This window comes from Ursus arctos, unplaced genomic scaffold (assembly GCF_023065955.2).
Source record: "Ursus arctos isolate Adak ecotype North America unplaced genomic scaffold, UrsArc2.0 scaffold_34, whole genome shotgun sequence".
Lineage (NCBI taxonomy): Eukaryota > Metazoa > Chordata > Mammalia > Carnivora > Ursidae > Ursus > Ursus arctos.
In genome coordinates this window covers 449038-460970 of record NW_026623030.1, presented here as the reverse complement: position 1 = coordinate 460970, position 11933 = coordinate 449038, and the positions used below count along the sequence as shown (strand labels likewise).

Below are 11933 nucleotides of genomic sequence, written 5' to 3'. Positions count from 1 at the left end.
GCAGCTGCGTAGGGACCGCAGGGTGGTGGCACAGCACCCCCTGCTGGTCACAACTCACCAATCTCAACAAGGACCAAAGCCCTGAGAGCCCAGTGGCTTTCAGCAGCTCACCAGGTCCTTGTCTATTCTCACTAACATGTCTTGTCTCTAGATACCATGGTTCGTATACACTGTAGGTGATTACTCAGGTTTCTCACTCTCTGAAGGGACACCTCTCTATGGAAAGGGCAAAAATGTACACAAATAATCAATTAGTGCTCACCATCCTCAGAGAAGTTACTGCAAAAGGTGACTGTATCCTGTCAAACATCACTAATCAGAGGACATTGGAGCTGCTTTGAGCGTCTTGTGGGGGATCTTCAGGGAAGGGTAGAGACTGGACATTTTCCAGGAAGTCAGCCCAGTGACATATTGCCAAGACATCAATTCACCATGCATTTCAAAGGCCATGTGATGCTGTTACAGTTTGATCCCGATCAGACACAACTGAGCGATTTCTTTTTTTTTTTTTTTTAAGATTTTATTTATTTATGTGACAGAGAGAAAGCCAGCGAGAGAGGGAACACAGCAGGGGAGAGGGAGAGGAAGAAGCAGGCTCCCAGCCGAGGAGCCCGATGTGGGACTCGATCCCGCAACGCCAGGATCACGCCCTGAGCCGAAGGCAGACGCTTAACGACTGCGCTACCCAGGTGCCCCATGAGCGATTTCTGAAAAGCTACCAGCTTCATTTGACTGAACACTTACTGGTGAATATTAGACATATCTCTTTATGTTTGGAAGTGAGATATATCTCCTAAATTCTTGGTTTCTGAGTATTTCTGCTTTCAAATTCTTGTCAGGATTCTGTCTTTGTTGCCTCACAAACTGTTTATATTGTAGCTAAATTTATTTTCCACTTGTAGTTTCCTACCCATTGCTTTCCTTTTGTAGGAAGATGAATGTGATGTTTTATTGTTTTTTTTCCACATGCCTGGAAATCATGTTCTCACTGGTCCCCAAAACCAAATCAGCTATATGTGCAAATGGTCACCAAATCTCTAGACTCATGGGGACCTTAAGTCAAAGGTCTATGACCAAGATTCACCACTTCCCTCAGAATCGCTCTCCTCAATGCATTCAGAGGGGTTCTTCTCTTTCAGCTCAGGCAGGTCCCCCCATGGCTCCAACCCCTTCAGTGTCTCCTCACCGCTGTTTGCTCAATACCCAAGCCCCTCCCATGCCTAAGCGTCCTTCCTGCTCTGGCCTGCACACTCCCCCACCCACCTCGCTGTTCTGCCCCTTGTCCCTTGCCCCAGCCTCATCCATCCTTTGTCCTTGGACTCCCTGAACTCATTCCTTCCCATGTTCTCCACACCAGGTTCTCTCGGAAGGAGATGGGTTTCCCCTGGAGATCATGGTAGACCCCCACATTCTGGCCACATTCAGCATCTGTGAAAGCAGGGCAGACACAAAGTATAACACATTGTGATCTATAGTTCTCTACTGGTCTTCTACTGATGTTGAATACTGTAGCTTTATAATAGGTCTTCAAGTTCAAGTGTCAGTCTTCTAACTTTGCTCTTCCCCTGCAATATTATGCTGCTAATTTGGATCTTTTCCCTCTCTGCATAAACTTTAGAATCAATTCCTCAGTATTTACAAAATATTTTGCTGGGACTTAAGGGTTCCATTGAAGCTGCACATCCAATTTGGAAGAACTGACATCGTAAAGTAATGAGCTTTCTCACCAATGAATATAGAATATCTGTCCATTTTTTTAGTTTTTCTTTCATTTCATTCATCAGAATTGTTTTATTTTCCTTATATAGATCTTGCGCATATTACGTTTGATTTATATCTAAGAATGTCCCCTTTTCTGGTGCTACAATAAATTGTGTATATTTCACCCTCCACTTGCTCAATGCTAGTTAACGAGTAAGCACTTCATTTTTTTCTGTATTAAGTGTCCATTCTGAAATTATGTTGTAATTGCTTATTAGTTTTGATATTTTTTCTTTTCATTTCAATTCTTTTGTATTTTCTACATACGTGATCATATCACCTAAGAATAATATAGTTTATTTCTGCTTCTTGATCTATATGACTCTAGAAGAATGGTTTTGGGTGAATATAGGTGCATTTATGGAGATGATTATATTTTTAATTTATTCTCTTATAGAGTGAATTATAATGACTAACTTTCAAATGGTTCACAAACTTGAAGTGTCCAAAATGACCACCGTTGATGCATTGGGGACTTTTTAAAGATTTATTTATTTATTTATTTTGAGAGAGAGAGAGAGGTGGGGCAGAGGGAGAGAATCCTCAACCAGAATGTAGTGTGAAGCCCGACCTGGGGCTCAATCTCATGATCCATGAGATCATGACCTGAGCCAAAACCAAGAGTCAGACGCTAACCCAAAGGAGCCACCCAGGTGCCCCTTTGATACACCGTTAGATTAAATGTGCAGATATTTTGTTATATTTTGGTCCCTATGTCTATGAAGCATATTGATTCTTAATTTTATTTATTTTGAAAATTTTATCTGGTCATATCTCAGAGAAAAAACTAGATGTATGACATATATTCAACGTTCTTCCTACTTCCTCGGTATCTCTGTAATATTTTCATTATTTCCTCCCTCATGCTTGATAAAATTCTCTAGTGAAGCCCTCTGGGCCTGAAGTTTCCATTGTGGGAAGATGTCACTGAAAGCCACGAACAATTTCAATCTAAGTGCTGGCAAGCCTGAGTTAAACAAAGTGATGCCTCATTCCTTGAACTAAATCTACTGAGCATAAATTATTCCTGGGGCTGCGTTGTACATGGCTGTAACTTTCCTATAAGATTAATATCATTATGGATATAAACTAAACTGGTAATTTAAGTTTCAGAATTGTTTAGTAATTTTTAATGCAGGTGGTGTATTTTAAAACAGAAATAGTAGGGGCGCCTGGGTAGCGCAGTCGTTAAGCATCTGCCTTCGGCTCAGGGCCTGATTCCAGCTTTCAGGGATTGAGCCCCGCATCAGACTCCTCCGCTGGGAGCCTGCTTCTTCCTCTCCCACTCCCCCTGCTTGTGTTCCTTCTCTCGCTGGCTGTCTCTATGTCAAATAAATAAATAAAAATCTATAAAAAAAACCCAGAAATAGTAGAAACCACCCAAATATAATGTCAAGTACTGCCCAAACTCATTTAGTGGCAGGGGGATCAAACAGAATATATACTGTTATGCTATCCTGTGTCTCTCGATATTTCCCTGGGAGACCATTGTAGTCAGGGACCGTAATGCTCAGGTCACACAGTTTCCAGGCCGAATTACAAACCTATACCCACTGGTCACGTATTGTCCCCCACTGTGTCTCCCAGCATGCATTGTGCCATCACACACTCTAAAGAATGAATTGGAAAGTTGAAAACACAAACGATACCAGTTTACATAAGTCACTATAAAATATTGGAATAAACAAAAACGATCAGAATGAAATAACAACTGAAATGATGGCAGATAAAGGGCTCAGGCACTTATGGAATATTTCATCACGAGCACATGGAATTCATAACTAGCAGCAAGGGTCCCTGAGGGTGCCTCCCTGGACACATTTTCCCAGGCATTCCCCAGACACCGGGGTCCTATTCACTTTCCTATGGGGTAGGTCTGGGTGGGATCTGCAGCCAGAGCAGAACGGTGGGGTTGATAGGTGGACATGGGAGAAGCACCCAGGATCCCAGGAGCCCCTCACATGCAGAAAGTAGAAAGAACAGCACCCCCTGTGTGTCCTGTGTGGTCTTGCATGAGTCAGAGAGGAGCTTCCTCTGGGCGGGGCTTGTATCTCTGAGGGGATGCTGATGCAGGCTGACCAGGTCACTCTAGAGATGTGTGTGTCCCCTGCGGTGTATCTAGTGACTCCACTGCTTTCTTCCAGAGAGGGTCAGGGAACCAACACTGGGAGCTCAGGAGCTCTACCCTGTTTGGGCATCTGATCCACGGTCCATGCCGCATCATATCTGATCTCCCACATTCCTTATTCCTCATACAACCCAGTCTCAGCCCAAATTCTCCCTGATGCTCAAGGTCAATTTTCCTAAGATAAAATAGATTATTTTTTTAAGATTTTATGTATTTGACAGAGAGAGAGAGCAAGAGAGCACAAGTGGTGGGGGGAGGTTCAGAGAGAGAGGGAGAAGTAAGCTCCCCACTGAGCAGGGATCCCCATGAGGAGCTTGATCCCAGAACCCCAAGATCATGACTTGAGCCAAAGGCAGACACTTAACTGCCACCCAGGCTCCCCGATAACATGGCTTCTAGTAGCTCATATTTTGAGTCATTTGTGCAACTATTAGCTATGTTCATAAATGAGATCTTCCTCTAATTTTCACATCGGATACTCTTCTTTTGGGTTGTGTTCCCTCCATTGATTTTCTAGAATGCAACACACTGTCTATATTAAGATATATATTATAAACCATGTTTTTTCTACAAAGACTTAAACACTGTGGAGGGCAGAATGAGCCCCATCTGACCTAGGACCCTGGAACTCAGATCAGAAGGTAGCAGAAAGAATCGAAGACAAAGACCTGTACCCAGATGACAGGAGCGAAAAGCAGAGCCAATGCCTTCGTCACCCCCCTATCTGTTCACTTTCCCCTAAAGGAAACTCTCTATTCACTCAGTGAGGAGGTAAAGAGAAGAATCTAGGCCATGGTGGAGAAGCCCCAGAGCTCTGCTTGCTGAGGCCTATTTGCTGGCATGGAGACCGTCTCTACCCCTGTGTGTCTTATCCTTTGCCCAGGGACCACTGTGGCTTGAGTTCATAAAGCAAAAGTATTTTTGTTATGTGATGGTCCTGTCCATCTATCTTTCCAAGAAAATCAGGTCTAGACAATTTACTCTGTGATAGAGTGGAGGACAAAATATGAGGCATGTGTGAATCTGAGCTGAGGGCTCTTGTGGCCCGGGGGTGGGGGGGCAGGTGCAGGAAAGTCACACACAGTGAGGACCCTGCTTTTCCAAGTGTGGAAAGGTCAGTGATAGATTTTCCTGGTCTTCCTGGCCCAGACCCTGAGCCCTCAGGAGCAGCCCACCTGCGCCCCCTGCTGGTGTGGGGTTGAGCTATTCATTTTTCCAGGTCCCCAGTCCCCTCAGCTAGACAACTAACTGAAACATTTATGTTAGGAGATATTTCAGGATCACCTGATATTTCAGTTTCCTTCTGCCTGGCCCCTGGCTTCACAACTGGGACATAATGCACTTGAACCAAGCTCAAGGCTTAAAGTCTCCCAGAGAAGCCCACTGGTTCAACCCTGGTAATAATTCTACTTGAGTTACCCTTACAAGCAGGCTTATTTGGATATTGTTGTTGTTGTCAGGGTCTCCTGCTGGTTCACCTGCCCCCGTGGTATGTATTTTGTCTTTATCGCTGTCTTTGATGTGAGAATATCATGCTTTTTGTCCTTGAGTACTTCAATAGGTTCTCACTTATTCTTGAATATTACCCTCACAAAACTCATTTTGTATTGGCTCCCTGATACATTTAGGGTATTTTTTAGCCTAATTTTACAATTTTCTCCGTAAAAGAAATGATATTAAATAATATTAGTATAAATGGCCTATAAAATTGATATGATGCCATCCACTGACAACCCACTCCTCTGTTCCACAGGGACTTACTTCCTGAATGGATAACTGATAACACTCTCAAGAATGTGCTCAAGTAATTATATATATATACATTTATGTGTATTTCATATATATATATATACATATATATATATATACACATATATATATACATGTATACATGTGTGTGTGTGTGTGTATATATATATATATATAACATAATCATGCTTTTTGTGTAGTTCCAGCGCTCCATGACTGTCTTTCACATATAAAATATAATCAATATTTGTTTGACAAGCATGGACATGTTCTAATTTTGATTCATAGTTTGTTGTTATTCCATAGGATAATTTACCATAATTTGGCCACTTTTCCATGGAAAAATATTCATGTTGATCTCAATTGTTGATATTGTAACATCTCTGAACTGGATATACCTGGATATTCATTTTGGAGTGTATTAGTTAGATACTTTTCATTCATAATTGACTTCTAAAAATGTAACACGAATGCAAACCATATATATATTTAGTATTTGGTAAAAATTTTAAATTTATGCTCCAAAATTGATTCACTCATTTATACCCTCACCAAAAACGTATGGAGTTCCTACTCAGCACAATTATTACAGAGGATAAAATCAATCTTAATATTTACCAATTTTATCACTGAGAAATAATTTCATTGTTAAGTTGTATTTCTCCATTTATCAGTGACCTTTCCTATGTTTATATATATTGATTTTTAGGTGTATTCTTTTTCTAGGGCTGCTGTAATACAGTACCACAGCCTGGGTGGCTTAAAACAGTGGAAATGCATTTCTGCTGTTCTCACAGAGCCCGAAGGTCTGCAGGGCTGGCCGTATTCCTTCTGAAACCTGCAGAGGCATTCTTCTTGCCTCTCCACAACCATGAGACGTTTGTGGGTCAGTGTTGGCATTTGCTGGCTGCAGCTGGAGACCCACAGTCTCTGCCTCCACCTCCCCACAGTGCCCGTCCTGTCTCCGTCTGGCTGTCTTGTTACAAGCACACCAGCCATGTTGGGTTAGGAGGCCACCCCACCCCATTATCGCCTCACCTTTACTAATTACATTTGGGACAACCCCATTTCCGAACAAAGTCACATTCTTAGGTCCTAAGGGCTACGATGTCAATATATGCTCTTTGAGAGGATCCAATTTCATCCAGGGTATTAGGGAAGAAGAATCCTTTCCGAAAGTATTTATAATAGTTAATACTTTTTAAAATGTATGCAATATACTTGCACTGCACAGAAATAATACCTCTTCAAAACACCTCCACAATTAAGAAGACAGGAAACTACACAAGACTCCTACTATATTAATGCATGAGATAGATCACACAACAACTTCTCAGGTCCTGTAAATGAAAACAAATGAATACTTAATGCACAAACAAACCAGAGACCCGGGCGGCCTTGCTCCCACACTAACTCCCTAAGTCATGAGCTTCAGTGGGAAGAAAAGTCAGTTCCAAAATGTCTATGGGAGACAGAAGGGGAGTGACTTGAACCATCACCAGAGGAGAAAGTTCCCTGAGTGTGAAGACACAGGACAGCGAGGGGGAGACCCGAGCCCCGACCACACGACAGGCATCCAGGGCGAGCAGGAGGCAGACAGGAGGTCTCAGAGGCAGTGCTGTGGGCAGATGGGGTGAGAACCTCAGGAGGGGAGCCCTGGAAACACCACAGTGATGGGAAAAGAGGAGAAAGAGGCATGTGGTGCCTGCCAGGCACAGGGGAATAGGAAAACAGGGGAGACACAGCCCAACTCCCATGACAAGTAAACCAAAATAACTAGAAAAAAAATGTTAATTAAAACGTAATATTATTTTTCAAATAGAATAAAACAACCACTGGCTAAATTATTTATTTTGAACAAAACCCACCCACAAAAAACGTGATAAGGGATATTTGATATCAGAAAATAAAAATGAAAAATATTGAAATCCTTAATTATTTTATAGACCACTTTGGAAACATAGATCATGAACATTTCAGCATCCTATGCATTAAAATTGGAAGCGTCCAGATAAATCATCAAGTTCTCCACAAATGTGTGACATGTACATACATGACGTTATCCGTGTATTTACAGACGGTGGCGCTGACTTCCCCACAGCAGTGCACATGCTGCTCCTGCCAGTGAACGGAGCACTTACAACTGCTCCTGTTCTGTGGTTCAGTCCCTGTGAAATGTGCACAGTAGGGAGCTCGCCGCAGACAGGAGGGAACTGGGGGCCACAGATCGCTGAGTGCAGGGGACACTGGTCTGACTGCGAGGACATTCAGGGTTTCTCAGCAGCTGATGGAAATACTGTCAGTGTGATTATGGGGCTGGTGGCCAAAACCCCTACATATACGTAAAGTCACTGCATATTTATTATTATTTTTAATTTACACCAGAGCCTGGAGCATGTGCAGGCGGGCACTAACCCTCACCTAGGTGAGCTCCCGGGACACCTATGCTGGCTCAGGTGACAGCATAGTCTGTGTGTCAGTCCTCCCTCCTCCAGGTCAGGTCCTCCCACCAGGACTCTCTCCTACAGAGGCCTCCCCAGAAGCTTCTCAATAAAAGAGACTCAGAGACAACACCTGTCATTGGAGGGGTTTTTTGTCTCACTTCTTCCTTATCTGAGACACTGTGAGGAACAGGAGCTGCTCCCACTGCCATGATACATACCACAGTAATAGTCAGCCTCGTCCTCATCCTGCAGCCCGGAGATGAGCAGGACCCCTGCATTGGCTGAGGCATCTTTGGAGCCAGAGAAGCGTCTGGGGACCCCGGGGCCCTGGTGCATATCTGAGTCTGAGTAGAACCTCAGCAGATACCAGGAAGGGCTCCCTGGCTGCTGCTGGAACCAGTGTGTTTGGTAGCTGCCGACACTGAATCCAGTGCTGAAGGTGCAGGTGAGTCTGGCGGATGATCCCAGAGATGCAGAGAGGGAGGGCGGCTGGGTCAGCACAGGCTGTGACAGGGAACCTGCAAACACAGTGTGGTTAATGGGACAAGAAACAGGGAGAAATTTATCAAGACACTGACTTCAGGAAGAGTGACTTTGAGAGCTGCCAGTTTCTCCGAGGCCTGTCCCTACCTGTACAATAGGAGAGGAGCACGAGGAGGACAGGTGTCCAGGCCATGGTGACACAGACACTGGTCCCCACAGTGGGCTGGGCTGGGCTGACCCAGGCCTCCTTTTCTCCTCCACCCTCTGCCCCAGGAGGGGCTGTCCTTGCAAATGGCCTCCACCCAGTGACTGTCCAGCCCCTCCCTGAGCCCTGGTGCTGGAGCTCAACTCACACCACACACTGAGGAGGATGGGGGTGGCTTCAGCCCTGGGGAGAGCCCTGGGAGGAAGCACCTGCTGAGACCACACACAGCTCCCTGCTCAGGGGACTCTGCCCTGGCTGAGAGGACATAGCTGCTGAGTCCCCATCAGGGAGCACAGACCCCAATCCCCAGGCCAAGTTCCCTTCAGTGAAAGTTCCTCAAGGATCAGCCAAGTAGGGACCACAGGGCAGTCCCACAGCGACCCCTCTTGAACATGGTCACAGTGGTCTCTGTGTCCCAAAGGCCCGGGAGCCCAGGTGATTTCTGCAGCTCACCACATCCCTGTGGATACACACATCCGTGGAGCAAGTCTTAGGGCATGTTTCCCCTGCTGTCTGAATGTACATCATTCCCAACAAACCTTAGGCAGCCCCAATGGCATGAGGCAAAGAAGTATGTAACATTAATTGATATGATAATCTTTGCCTGTTTCCAGACTCAAAGGGTAACTAACTTTTCTTAGGCTTCTCTAATCCCAAAGAACACAATCTGCATTCAGATGTACAATATAAATGGAGATAAAGCCCATATGATAACATGCACGGTTCACAGCTCTCATGGCCTGTTGCAAAGTTGCTATGTGTCGTTCTCAGTGAAGGTGCTGGAAGTTGCCCATCATGCTACTGGGTTCTGCACTGTCCTGTAGAGGCTCCCTGCAAAACTATTGCTCGGGGCTATATCAACGCTTATTATTATTATTTGTGTGTGTGTGTGTGTGTGTGTGTGTGTGTGTGTGTGTGTGAAACTGCAAATCCTCTTCAGATTTCTTTTAGCACTAAAAGCAGCTACGAATGTAAATATTTCATGAAAGCCAAGTTCTGTAAAGAGAACTTTCCAATGTTGGGGAGACCCGTACTATGTTTCTGATCTTTGTGCTCGTTTACAGTAATTTCTCACTCCAGGAGGAGCCCTGTTCCATGGGAGATGGAAATGTGTGCCTATGTAATTACAGGACTTTCTAGACAAAGCTGGATGACCCAGCTGTGCATCAGGGCAGCTGTGTCACTGGGCAGGGGACAGTGGGGCTGCTTTGCAGAAATCGTAAGGGCTGTTTCTGAGAAACGCATAGAAAGAGAATGTTGTAAGTAAATACTCACTCAGTGGCCTAATGTTTCCCAGAGTTCACTGCTGGTTGACACCTGATAAAAGTCTCCATCCTTACAGTGAGACTAATGTTGGTGTTGCTGTATTACGAGTCTCCTGGAACTTCCCATAACCCCCAGGGCACAGGCCCTGGCATTTGATGTCTGCATTGGTCATGAGACTAAAATACTTTCAACAAAAATGTGTCCACTGTTCACACTTCCCACTAGAGATTATCATTTTCCTTTTACAGTTAACCTGGGAATTCAGTATTTCTTGTATCTCTCTGATATACTTAGGATTCATTTTCCTTTTTATTAGTCCGGTTTTGTAGGTATTCTCAGTATGAGGATGGAAATAAATCCTTACACTGTAGAAGGGACCTCCCTCTTCTTAGAACTTCTTTCTCCACTCCTACATCAAGGGGCTCCCAGAACAAGGCATCCCACCAAGATCGAGGCTTCATGGTGTTCATTTGGTAAATGCCTTCATGGATTCACAGTAATAAAAAAAACTGCAGTTTCTCTATTTTTTCTGTAATATGAGGGCTTTCTTTGACAATGAAGGTTGGATTCCTAGGTTCTGTTCTCTAAAATACTGTGATGCGTTTCAGCATCATTTCAACCAAAGAGTCAGAGGAAAACCAAAGAGAGAAAAAAAATCCATGACACATGAGAGTAAACCATACTGGCCTCACCTCAGCTGACTACATCTGCAGCAACCCCATGTCCATATAAGGTCACATTCTGAAATACAAGATTTTTTAGAACTTTTATCACATCAGTTGATGAAGATACAGTTCAACCCATAACAATTAACAACCATTGTTTATTCAGATTGTCTTAGTTTTCTCTGATGTCCCTTTGCTGTTCTAAGATTCTCTGTGGCATTTAGTTGTGATGGCTCCATAAGCTTATCTCACTGTGACAATTTCTCAGACTCTCCTTGTTTGGGTGAAATGTCCACATTTCATGAGCAGGAATCATGTCCAACACTCTTCATGCTAAGTGTTTGCACCTGTTACTTGAAATCTCTGTGTCAGAATGTGTCTCTACTTCCTCCATTTATTCATTTGTTCAAACAGTGAACAATATGGACCATGGAGAGCTATTTTAGGCTTTCAGTTATAACCTAATACTGTTACATTTATTTGGTTGCTCACATCTTGCCAGTTTTACACAATGGAAGCATTTTAAGTTGGCTCACGAGCTCCTTCACACACCCTGTCATTGTACATGTGTGTGTGTCTGTGTGTGTGTGTGTGTGTGATGGGTGTGCTGATGTGCTTGTGTTTGACTTGAAAGGATTCTTCACTTTCTGACACTAGAAGGTGCTCCACGCTTATCCTGTGGAATTCCTGATCTGGACATTAAAACTACTCCAAAGAAGCCCACGTGTCCTCCGGGAGAATGGTATTAGAGAGCAGTAATTGGGACAGTGCACCTCATGGCTACGGGGCATCTCTGCTTGTTCTCCCGCTCAGCTGACAGACCTAGGACTTCTATATGAGTCAACTAACCCGGGAACATGCACAGAGCGGTGACTGTTTCCACAGGTGATTATCTGTCTCCGTCAAATGACACATGATTCCAAGCTGCCAGCTCCAGCTCTAACCCATGACCACACGCTTCACTCAAGCCTCCTTCCCTGGTTATGTCTGTGAACTTCCATTCCTAACGTGAGAAATCTGGCTCCACCACCACCAATCCACTGACTTGATTGTTCGATTCCAGGATGCAGTGCAGCCCTGTCAACATAATCCCCCCGTTCCTCACGGGACACGAGCTTACCTACTAGAGCACAGAGCTCACGCAGTCTCTTGTGACTTTACACTGATGCGCTCACTTATTTTCACCATCACTCAGCTCAGCCGTGTCCCCCGAGCACTGCACTGAGCTGAGC

The 11933-nt window shown here is 44.3% G+C and overlaps 1 gene segment (V, D, J or C); it reads right to left on the bottom strand.

Annotated features, from left to right (window-relative positions):
* Positions 1-8247: 8247 nt before the first annotated feature.
* LOC125281872 (probable non-functional immunoglobulin lambda variable 5-48) lies at positions 8248-8758 on the bottom strand. The segment is given in 2 exon segments: positions 8248-8600; positions 8713-8758. Coding segments are annotated over 2 exon segments (399 nt in total).
* Between the last annotated feature and the right edge of the window lie 3175 nt (positions 8759-11933).